This window comes from Drosophila montana, unplaced genomic scaffold (genome assembly GCF_035044405.1).
Source record: "Drosophila montana isolate Dmon_TW-CO22-7 unplaced genomic scaffold, ASM3504440v1 contig_3200_1, whole genome shotgun sequence".
NCBI lineage: Eukaryota > Metazoa > Arthropoda > Insecta > Diptera > Drosophilidae > Drosophila > Drosophila montana.
The window spans coordinates 5860036-5872087 of NW_026998080.1; the positions used below are offsets into that span (position 1 = coordinate 5860036).

Sequence of the window (12052 nt, forward strand, 5' to 3'; positions counted from 1 at the left end):
GATATTTCGCTCTGCCTTTTCGCCGCCTGCAACTGCAAGTGCAAATAAAAAAAAGCTCTCTGTGCCGCCCCCTTCACCAATATTTGCAGTTGAGCGCGTCGGCATTTTGGCGCAGCTGTTAATCCCAATTAACCGCAATTAATATTATACAATTTTAATGTAAGCCCTACAGCTCACATGCTCTCGCTCTCACACAGACGGACGCTCTCTGCCTCTCTTGCTTCACACGACCCACATTTAACGGAGGCAAAGTCAAAACCTTTTCGCTATGCGTGAGAGACACTCAACACAACAGTTTGGTGCTGGATGCCGCCCCCATAGCGCCTGCTGCTGCTGCTGCTGTTGCGCCCCTCTTCCTTCTGACGCCTTAATTGTTTTTAATTAACGCAAACGCTTTGCCTTTGCCTTTGGCTTGCCACATTCCAATTTTCCAATGTGCGGCCCGCTTGCCGCTTTGCTCCCCCTATAGACAGATCTTCGGCACAACTTTCGTCATCGTTTGACTTTTTGTATTGAATTTGAAATGATTTTGAAAGCTACAGGCAAAGTGGGGTGCGGTCTGATCATAAATACACACACACACACAGAGGCACACTTACACATATGTAAGCATTTATGAGAGCGGCAACTTCTTGAGCGCTGAGTGATGCACGCGGCGCTTCATAAAAACTGTCAATGATTCACATTGTTCTTATTGTTGTTGCTGTTATTGCTCAGCCATTGCTGGCTGTGACCCGCAGTCATCATAGGGTTAAACAAACACACACACACAGCTCCACACAGTTGGAAAGCCCGCTTCCAGTGCTGAATGCCAGCGATTGTCCATCATTCGGGGGCCAAACCTTTTCTTTTCTTTGCCTTTATTTTCTCTTCTTTTAGCTACGTTTCTTTGCCAGTGTCAGATCTGCCGCGCGGACGCGTCTCTTTGTAATTATGCAAGATCATTGCCAGACGACGTTGACCTTTAGCAACAACCGCCTGCCGCCTGCCGCCTGTCGCCCGCCAACTGCCGCCTCTGCCTTATTATGTGCCCAAACGTTTTCCGGCCAAAAAAAACCTTTCTTCTCAGCTCGTTCGTCCGGTTTGACTCAAACAACAACAAGAACAACAGCCGCATAAATCTTAATGCTAATTTTAAAACGGGCAGTGAAAGGATAAATATATTTAAAAAAGCAATATAAGTTTAATTTAAACAAAAAGTGACCAAATGCAAACATTGAGTTTTGCTGAGGTTACGGGAATTTTAGAGGGATTTTTTGTTTAACAGTTAAGAGGTAAAAATACCTAGAGAGAGCAAGCGAGAGAGAGAGTTGACAACTGGTCATAGCATTTAACATTAACTGTAATACTTAATTAAAAAAATACAATAACAATAAAAAATAATTATTTTGGTCAAAGCTGGTTTAAAATTAATTAAAGATTTTTTTAAATTTAATTAAAGGAAAGAATATTACTTTTTAGCATTAAAATATTAAAATTGCAAATATATGTAAATAAAGTCCCTATGTTAAAAAGTCCTAACGCAACCTTACCTAGTAAAGTCCTTTTATTAGCTTGGAAACTTGCAAATAGGACTTAAAATATTATTACCAAAACATTTAAAGTCATATATAATTTAATTTCAGCCATCGATTAACACATTTTTCATCTTTTAATTGCTAAAAAGAATTTATAGAATCAATTAAAATAGTTCAGCTTTTTAATTGTCAATAAATTAAAAGAATAAATTTAAGAATATTTGACCTAGATTTAGACTCAGTAACAATTAAAGCGTATAAATATTGATAATATTGAATAAAGATCGGTTGAGTTTTCCGCACAATGAAGCATTAAATTAAAGAATATGCAAATTTAGCATAAATCTTAAATGAAATATGGATGAACGTCTGGACGGGATTTGTAATAGGGTCTCGAAAATGAATGGGTATCAGTAGTTGGCTTAATGGTAATTCGATGCGTTTGGGCAGGCTCAGCTTACAATGACATATGGGCCGCCCACGCAAATGCCGCATGATGAGCACCATGATGATGATGATCATGCTGATGATAATGGTGTTGGGGATGATATTGCAAAGGCTGCAGCCCTTCACTAATTACAATGTGTTTATCTCAGCGCCTGATCGTCAGGCCGCAATGTGGCGACAGACGTTTTAATGTTTAACCAGAGGAGTGTACAGAATTGAGAGGGTAAGTGTGAAGGCGGGGGGGGGGCAACTCGTTGAGATTGTGAGGCGACAGCTGCACGCTGCTGGCGCATTTATTATTATTTGGCCAACTCATAAACCAAACAAACTGCAGAGGCAAAAGAAGAAGAGGCAGCAGCAACAGCAGCCGCTGTAGCCCGACGCATGCGTCATGGGGGCAGCCAGCAAATGGTGGGGGGCACGTTGATTGGGCCAACGTTTAACCTCGCTCGGCTACAGCTGCAGCCGCAATCAATTGAGCACGAGGGCTGCCGCTGATTGGTGCTCGGCCCGACAACCAATGGCTGTCAAACTGTGCTCGCGCTCAATGCAAATGAGGCAGCCAAATGTGCGCGAATGTTACGAGAAATCCAACAAAACAAACAACAATAAAAGCAAGCAAACAATAAGCAACATTTTACAAACATTTTAAACGGAATCACAGCAGCTTATTCTCCTGCCCCCTCCTGCCCCCTCGCCCTGCCCATCTCCATATGCTTTTCATTCATTTCTGTCAGTTTTCATATCGCATTTTCTCACAAAACAAAAAAATTGAAATGAAAATCCAAAAAAAAAAAAAATGGAAAACTTGCACTCGCACTTGGCACCGCTTAAGTGCGGAGCGATGGGAAACATTTTGCTGCTGCTGCTGCTGCTGCTTCTTCTTCACAGGAAATTGATTATTATTTATGATTACAACAGCAGGAGGGTGGGGTGGACGGGGGGCGTGCGCGCTTTGCATACGTGAGAAAACCAAATGTGCGCCAACAACAACAACAATAGATTCTCAACAACAAGATTCTCCCTGACCCTGAACCCTAGAGATAAAATGCAACATACGTTTGACTTGGAACTGAACTGAAAAACAAAAAAGAAAACCCTTGAAGAGGAGAGTAAGAGAGAGGGAGTGAGGGAGAGGGGGAGACGCCGTCTGGCAGCTACAAAGAACCGTTCTTAAGTGGGCGTGCGCCCTCTTCAATAATTAGATACACTTTTCTTTTCTTCTTATTATTATTCATTTTTTTTTTTTTGTTTCTTAAGTCTCAAGTGTTTTTTCCCATCTTTTGCTCAATCATATTTTTTTTTTTTGAGTGCATATCAATTTTTGTTCCAGCTAAACGTTCGAGGACTTGCATATGGGAACTTTTCTTTTCTCTCTCTCCCTCTCCCTCCCTCTCTCTCTCTCGCTGTCTTTTTTGAGTGCATCCGCCAGCATATATCCTTATGAAATTTGATACTTTTGTATTGTTTTAGGCAGCCTCGAACCTGAGCCTGTAACGTGGGCGTCCACGTCCCTTACCTGCCAAACTCAAGAGTCAGCCGTCGAGTCACATGACTGGATTTTGTTCTTGTTCTTCTTTGTAAGTCCCGTTTTGCTCCTTTGAGCGGCGGCTGGCCATGTCGCGTGATTCGATCCTGGCTGTGCCACTTAGCATGTTCCTAAGTCCTGGCTATGTCGAGCACTTTTCGCTGGAAGTGCATCGGTCAGCACTTAACGGCACTTGCTCTAATATCTTTATTTCTTGTCTGTGTTCCTGCCATACCCTGTACTTAGAGTGCATAGGGACTACCCGCTAAGCATATGCTTGCTTGATTTTCATTTAAGGAGTAAGCTCATAATTCTTTCTTTAACTTTGATATTTTTTATATAAAATTTGATATTTAGCTTTAACTTAACTTACCCTATTCAAGTCCCGCCATGGTATGTACACAATAATATACCCTATTTAAAGCCGCGGAATTTGCATAGCAATCGGACAATGAACACCGAAGATTACGAACTGTAAGTACAGGGTATCTCACAGTCGTGCAGTCTCGTCAAGTGCACCTGGACTTGTTTTTCCTTGGCTCTTAAGTGGAAAGTATGCGTCAGCTAAGAGCTCCTGAGTCTACAATTTCAATTTTCAGCGATTTCTTGCTAAAACGCATTATCAAATTTTTATTTTGTATTTTTGTGAAATGCATGTGTAATTGTGTATGTAGGGGGTACAGGGGTACAGGGTATGTGTGCTTGTTATCAATGCGCCTGATAAGACGACTCGTTGAGACTTTAGTTCTCTTTAAATGGATATTCGCTAGGTATATATAGAAGGCTGATTCATAGCCTTGCATAGCCTTTGGCTCTGGTATCACGTCAACTTTCCATTTAGTTCTAGTGCTCGACGCACTTTGATCGGTGTGCTATATGCGTTTTATCAGTTTTGAGCACGTTTTAAAGGGTTTACTAATCTAAAGTTGGACTTTTATAACTTATTGTTGTGTAGATTATCATATTGCATGAAATAAATCAAACGCACAATTGGATTAGACCATTGATCACTGTGATTAAGTCATCAATTATTTAAGCTTGGGCTTTATCATCATTATTGATGGGGCTTCTTAGGAAATAGATTTAGTAGGACCTAATTGTGAACCATGGGAAGCTGTCTTTCTATCTGTCTAGTTATCTTTTCGAGAATATGTCCTAATGGGTATTTTGCAAATTCCTTTTCTTATTCCAATTTATTTCTAGGAAGTTCTATAGATCAATACTATCTATGTCTAGGGAGTTACATAGTTCTATCTTTCTATCTAACTATTCGATATGTAATACCTATTAGTAATCCAATCAATGTCTAGTACTTACAAGAAGCTGTAATTAAAAATTGTTTAACTAACTGTTAAGTGTTATATATAAATTGAACATGGAGCTGCTATAGGACAAGGCAGCCCAGCCGAACCAGTTCGAGTCCTAAACATCAAATTGTTACCCAAAAAACACTTGAAGGAGGCTCAGAACCAAAATACAAATGAATTTGGCCCCAAGCCGAGCCATGCTTTGGGACGTGTTCAAATCTAGCCCGCATTTCATATATGAAAATATGCACGACTTGCAATATTCTCAAGTACAAGGGGCAGTTAGAGATTAAATATTTAATTGTTTACTTAACATTTGGAAAGTGTTTAATCAAATATGAGTTAAAGGATGTGAAAAACCTGCTTCGCGAACCGAAGTTAAGGGCAACCTATAACTGACAAGTTTGTCTACTAGAAAAAAGTAGCAGAGCCCGAGCTTGAGACTAGGAAGAAGCGTATAAAGAATGAGAAGTTACTATAAATGTTACCAGAATATCAAGTGAACATGGAGAAGCTAGAGCTGCAAGCCAGACTAGCTATGATAGCCTAAACACTAAGAAATGTCTAAGCATGTTAAGTGCTAAATATACAGAAAAATTACTAAAAAAAAATAATGTGAGCATGGAGGACACATTTTCATATAATAATTTCAGCTAAATAACTCACTCGAACTTAACTATTTAACCCTGTACAGTTGACCTGTAATTTATGTTAATACTTTAATGTTACTGTTACTGTTATGCTAATGTAAATGTTATGTTAATGCACGCCAAGGAATCAGGATTGTCGCTTGTACCTTGGCCATTTAACAACTGAAAAAGAGCCAAAAACTGAGCGTAACTTATAATTTATAATGTGTGTGTGTGTGTGTGCAAAACACCTGCAAGTTGTGGCAGCAACAACAACAACAGCAGCAGCAACAACAAGCGTCCAAGTACTTCTACTTTTTTGCATGAAATAAAATCTCACGGTTCAGATGCGTATAAAGTTGGCAAAGACAAAGAGCGAGACGAGACGAGGCGAGGCGAGGTGAGGCGAGGCGAGCAGTTGTTCGAGCGGGGGGCAGGTGGTAGGAAGTCTGAACAACAACAGAAAAAAAGATACGATACCAAGTGGCGCAGGCGCAAAAGGCAGCCAGAGCGAGATAGCAACAGGGTGCGAGCGAGAGGGGCAGCTGCGACGATGCATGTGGGTTTGTTTTTGCAAGAAAGACATTAAAAACATGTAAGAGGCTCGCATCGAGGACACACGACCAGCAGATACCCTGTACGTCTGCCTCACCTAAGCTACATATTATGAGACCATATTACTTAAAGAACTTTTTTGGTCATGACAGGAATATTAAACTTCAGGACTTGGCAGATGGCATTTAGCATACATTTTTAGAGTATTTATCGATTTATTCAAGAGGAATTATCGATAATAAAATAAAATTGATCAAGAACTTCTTATATTTATATAAAGTCCCCCAATCGTCTGTTTATGCTGACCAAGAGATGCTCACTGCCCATGACAATTGCGATATACCCCTTTTAATACCCTTTACAGGGTATAAACAGCACAAGTAGGTAAAGAGCCAGAGTCGAAGCCAGAGCCAAAACAGGTTATGTGGCTCATTTTTTGCACAATTGCGGGTGGACAGAGGGGGGCAAAGGGACAGCGGGAGGCATTGGAGCTGCCCTTTGCGTAGCCAAACAAAAAAAAAGACGAAGTCTCATGCAAATGGCATAGAATATTTTTTGGCAAAGCGCTTGCCGTTTGCGCCTTCAAATATGATCCTGATCTTAACGAGCCAGCAGTTAAAAGAAAATAAGAGCATAGAGCGAGAGAGAGGGGAGAGAGCGGAAGAGAGAGAGACAAAGATGAAGCGAACAATCTGTTGCCGTATCTGTACTTCATTCATATTTACTTGAGCTGAGATACAGAACGAACTGGCAGGCGGACAGGCAGACGGACGGACAGGCGAGAGATGCTTAATGGGCCATCTAGCTGCTACCTGGGGCACAGGTAAATGCTGAGGTAAAAGCAAAGCCAAACACACAGATAGACAGGTAGAAAACTGTGCTCTGCTCCTTGTTTGCCTTTGCCATGGGAAATCTGTCGCTGCTGGAAACCTGTTCACAAAAGGGCAACTGAATGAACAGATGTACAATTCATATGGAGATACTTCCTCCTCCAATCCAATGAATTGAATCTCTTTTATCAAAAACTGATGCCTGTTCCACTGTCTGAACTGTCTTTGGGTGCTCAACGTAATCTCAGCTGGCATTTATTAGCTGTAGCCTGTATTGCGGGCGTTTATGGCTTAAAATACCCTGTAGAACCTAGTTCTACTCGAGTAGTATGGATATTAAGAACTACGAGAATTCGTACATGAAATGTTCATAGATTTTCTTCTTTAGCTTCTATTGCCTGCGTTTATGGCGTAAAATACCCTGTAGAATCTCGTTGAACTCGGGTAGTATGGACATAAGCATTATCAAAATCGATATATATAAAATAATTATAAATTTACTTAGAAAAATTATATTAAATTAAATTATTTGGGGTCAGGCTTTAATTTGTTTGAATATATTCATAATTTTAACTCTCTCTATGGAGCTCGGGAACTATTAAACCTAGAGCTGCTAAATTTGGGATGTAAATTGTTTTGAAACTATCTCAGCTAGATCTTAAAATTTATAGCGGTCGCTTGATAAATATAACAGTTCTTGGAGGTTGTAATTTTAAAAAGCTGAGCATCTAGAAGCTCGCCAAAAATCGATATAAAACATATTGTTAAGATTCTTTGATAAGCAGGGTATTTGGTAGCAAGTATTTTTAACCGTTTTTAATCTTTGTTTTTTTACGTGCTGATAGTTAATTATTTCATGAGTGTATGTCTGAGTTGGCACAGTTCTTGCTGATAATGTAGAATCGCTTACCTTTCGTATCTCCGTGATCAACATAGCCGGCATTGGCCGTTGCCGAGGCGGCTGCCAAATGGCTGCCGCAGATCAGCAGAAGGCCCGCTCCGATATACATAATGCCAGATATAGACATGTTGCTGCTGCTGCTCCGGATCGGGGGGTACGTATCCAACACGCGTTTGTTTATTTATTTAAATTCATAAATCGCATAAATATGAGAACGTGATGGATTCGATGGGCGGCGATTTGATTGTTTTGCGCAATCAAATGATTTGTTTATTTGCAAGTTTATAAACGCGAAACTCCCCGCACAATGTTGAAGAGAGAAGTGGGGTCTATTCAAGCGTATCCAAACTCCATCTCGAAAGCCGAGCTTTGGCCAAAGCTCGCGATGCAAATGTGACGCGCTGCAATCCGAGAAATTGCGGATTGATTATTTTGCAAATTATATTTGTTTCAGCAGAAAAGCTGTTTGTGTTGAAACAACAAAAATAAATAAGCGTTGCGACCAATTCACGGAATATTATAATAAGTAATACAATATACAATAGCAATAAAAGCGGCGATCGCGCTGAACCTCGGCGTTAACGGGGCCGACAGCGAGACGGCTGAAACGAACGGTGAACGATCGAGCGCGCGCGCGCGGTGTGGAACTTTTAACTGTTAACAGGAGAAAAAAAAACAACCGCCTTTAATCGCTCCGGCTCTACTTTGTAATGATTGTTAACTGCGCACGCGAAAAGGCTGCCGCAGAATTTCGTATTCGTATACTTCTTTTTGCCTTCGTTTAACACACAAAACTCTGTTTTATTATTGTGCGGATATGAATTTCTGTTAACGTACTCCGTACACCGAAACCGACGTAGCGTCAGCGCCAAACGACCGTCAATAATAAGATTCAGTTGAAGACTGTGTGACCGTCCACGCGCAACTCCAGAAATGCCACAAGTGCCTGATCGATAACAGCGTGTGCGTGAGTATCGAATTAACATGGCGCATTTGATTTACACATTTGAATTTAAGGCACCAAAACAGTCGTTACTCTTTGAAAGACTAACACGCTTGTCTGATTCTTATTTGACTTAGTATTAATTAATAAACTGCATTAAAAAACATTCAAATATTGAATTGGCAGCATTTTATCATAGCGCATATGTAAATGCTGCTTACTGCTCATAACATTTCAGCAACTGTTAAGTGCTTGTCACTGTTAAGCACGCCGTTCACACTAGTTCGCACTGGTTCCAAACATTGAACAGCTGAGCGAACTAAGAGATTTGACTTTTGCCAAAAAGCGCTAGAAACAAAAATATAAACAAAAAGAGAAGTTTATTAAAATGACAACATTTGATAGCAACGGCTGGAATGTGGACGAGACAGTTACGCTAATTGGCATTATAAAGTCGCTAAAAGAAGTGAATGGGCCCGGTAAATTGGACTGGCAGCATGTGGCCAACCAAATGGTCGAAAGCAAGACAACACCTAACGGACTCAGCAGAAGCATTCTAGAATTGCGCGACAGATTTAAGAAATTGCGAAATGATTACTTTACGGCACGCTATCGCAATCGTTCCTGTCAGTACTATAACTATCTGAACGATCTGCTGAGCGACGAGCTGTCGCCGCGCAAGCGGCAGGCCGAAACGGAGGAGGATGAACCCGAGCAGCAGGATCTGGAGCTGGACCCTGGCGAGGACATTAAAGTGGAGCAGAAATATGCACATACCTTGCAGCTGGAGTGTACGTAATGCAGATAACTATCATATCCCTTCTAATAGCCCATTTGCTTTTGTTTCACCAGGCAACGGTGACAGCACAAATCCGGGCTCCGCGGCCAAGGTGCCGCTGCGCTGCAAGTGGGCGGAGGGCGAGGTGGAGGCCTTTCTGAACATCATCATCACACACAAGCTGCAGGCGCCGCTACTGCGCAAACGCAATGCCAAAGTGTTCAAGCTGCTCGCCCGGGAAATGGCCAAGCGTGGATTTGCCAAGCGGCCGGATCAGCTGCGCGTCAAGTACCACCAGCTGCGCCGACAATATGCGAAGGCCAAGAACGGCGGCGAGACGTTCGAGCATTTCGAGGATATGCACGCCCTGCTCAATGGCTCGCTGCAGCATGGCGAGAGCAGCGCCGGGGAGGGGGAGAGCGATTCAAATGACAGCGGCGAGGAGGATGTCGACGCTGCCATCGGCTCGGAGAGCGAATCGGAAGGTCCAGTCAGTTAATCAATCTGCCAAGCTTGTATTCACGCTTTAATCCCTTGCAGGTGCTTTGGTGAGTGCCGCGATTCCCTCAAATGCGCGCGTCAAGTGGGCGGAGGGCGAGGTGGATGTATTCCTGGACATCATTACCAGCGTGGGACTGCAGTCGGCGCTGTTGCGCAAACGAAATGCCAAGATCTTCAAGCTGCTCTCCAAGGAGATGGCCAAAAGATCGTTTGACAAAGCGCCAGAAAAGCTGCGCATCAAGTTCCAGCATCTCAGACGGCAATACAACAAGGCCAAGAACGGCACCGGCGACACCTTCGAGCACTTTGAGGCCATGCACCAGCTGCTGAATCCTGCAAAGAAATCGAGCGCCGACACTGAACCGAATTACAGCAGCGGCTCCGAAAGCGATTACATTTACAGCGATGATGTCGACGCGGAGGCATCCAGACCCAATCGTAGGCTCACATCATTTGACAAGCTCAGATATATTTGATTATCAGTTCGTTTCGCAGGCCATCCCGATACCTATTACTGGACGGATCATGAGGTGGATGCATTTCTGGCCATCATAAAGCAGCAGAATCTATTTCGTGCACTGGACGGCTCCAAGAAGCGCAACTTCAAGACCCTGGCCTACATATCGAACATCCTGGCCAAGCAATCGTTTCAGAGAACGCCGCATCAGTTGCGCAACAAGTTGCGCCTGTTGCTGCGTCGCTATCGGGAGGTGAAAAAGGATGGCATCAAAAATGTGCGCATGCTGCCGCGTCACTTCGAGATGTTCGACGATCTGATGAAGAAGAAGCGCACCACCAAGACCAAAGCGATTGGAAATGTGGCAACATCGAGTGGAAATCAAGCAAAGCCTGCGGCAATGGAGAGCGACAGCGAAGCCAGCAGCTCCGTTTCCAGTTGCGATCTGTTGCGTGCCGCAGCCAAAAGCGAGGAGTACGAGGATACATTTGAGATGCCAGCGGAGCCAACGCCGCTGGAGGTGCTGACCACCATAAGCGAGGGCCAGAAGCAGCTGCTGTCCACGCTGACCGAATCCCACGAACGTTTCCTGCGCCAGCAGCGGGAAATGCAGACGCAGTTCCTGCAGGAAATGTCCAACATAATGCGGCAGGAGCGCGAGGCGACATTCCAAATGTTGAGAGAGTTAATACAACCCAAATGACTGAATAGTTAAATTAACTAACATCTCGTTAGGACAGTAGATAAACGGAAAACACATTCGCAAACTTGTTTTAAGCTTCTAAAACTTTTATTAAATTGAATTTGAAGTTATTTGCAAAAAGTTCATTATTTATCTGTGTGGATCTGTTGTGTATTTATTTTTATAGTTTTTTTTTTTTTTTACCTAAGTTGCCTTTGTTTTTTGTTTTTGTTTAATGCAATTCAGTATGAATTTCAATTATTTACTTTTTAATAACTATTTAAGTATTTATAATGTGTATGTAATTTTGAGAGCTTTGTTTTTGATATGCTACATTGTATTTTTTTCTTATTTTTTTTTTTGCTTTGCTCTTGGGATTAAGTTAATGTTGTATTTAATTTGTTTCTGTGTCTTTTAACATTAAGCTTGTAATTATCTTTTATTTATATTTATTTGTGTTTTGTTTTGTTTTCTCACAACAACTAAGCAAGCTCTTCATAAAATATGTCGCATCCAAAAAATACACGTATTTTTATTGCATAATGTCTAGAATAGAAATAAATCTCGCGTAATATGTATGTAATGTATTCTTGTTTATCATTTTTTTTTTGTATATATTTTGTTTTGTTAATTCAATTGTTTAACTAAAAACCGACAACAAATACGCTGCTGATATACATAGGTAATAATGTAAGTATCTATGTGTATTTGCATATGTTACGCTCAGGCACAAAGTGTAAATTACAAATATTTCAATATTACTCTGCAATATATTGTTTTTTTCTCGATTGTTTTTTTGTTTTTTGTTCATTGTGATTTTAATTAAAACAGAAACTAGACAAATTCGAACGGCATTTAATTCACTTGTATATTGTTTAAGAAACATAGGTAGATACATATCTTGTATAGGTAGCGGTGTCTTCGTTTTATCTCAATTGTTTGTTTTTTCATTTTCTTTTTATTTATGTTTTTTTGTA

The 12052-nt window shown here is 41.4% G+C and overlaps 2 protein-coding genes across 2 annotated transcripts in view; one reads left to right on the plus strand and one right to left on the minus strand.

The window, feature by feature from the left end:
* Window positions 1-8590, minus strand: part of Egfr (epidermal growth factor receptor) — a 45345-nt gene extending 36755 nt beyond the window's left edge. Inside the window, exon 1 of the mRNA XM_064686422.1 lies at window positions 7724-8590. Coding sequence (XP_064542492.1) covers window positions 7724-7841 — 118 coding nt within the window. The 5' untranslated portion in view covers window positions 7842-8590. The remainder of the gene's footprint in view (window positions 1-7723) is intronic.
* Window positions 8591-8950: 360 nt separating this feature from the next.
* On the plus strand, window positions 8951-11206 carry LOC135431258 (uncharacterized). Its single transcript, XM_064686254.1, has 4 exons — window positions 8951-9448; window positions 9510-9920; window positions 9976-10374; window positions 10432-11206. Exons 1-4 carry the CDS (start codon window positions 9046-9048, stop codon window positions 11094-11096), a joined length of 1878 nt encoding a protein of 625 aa, XP_064542324.1. The 5' UTR covers window positions 8951-9045; the 3' UTR covers window positions 11097-11206.
* The last annotated feature ends 846 nt before the right edge of the window (window positions 11207-12052 follow it).

What these genes read in the sequence shown, in the direction of transcription:
- LOC135431258 (XM_064686254.1), top strand. Translation starts at nt 9,046, where the DNA reads ATGACAACATTTGATAGCAACGGCTGGAATGTGGACGAGACAGTTACG. An exon ending in CTCGGAGAGCGAATCGGAAG is followed by an intron (nt 9,921 to 9,975) that starts GTCCAGTCAGTT and finishes AATCCCTTGCAG; the next exon opens with GTGCTTTGGTGAGTGCCGCG. An exon ending in GGAGGCATCCAGACCCAATC is followed by an intron (nt 10,375 to 10,431) that starts GTAGGCTCACAT and finishes TTCGTTTCGCAG; the next exon opens with GCCATCCCGATACCTATTAC.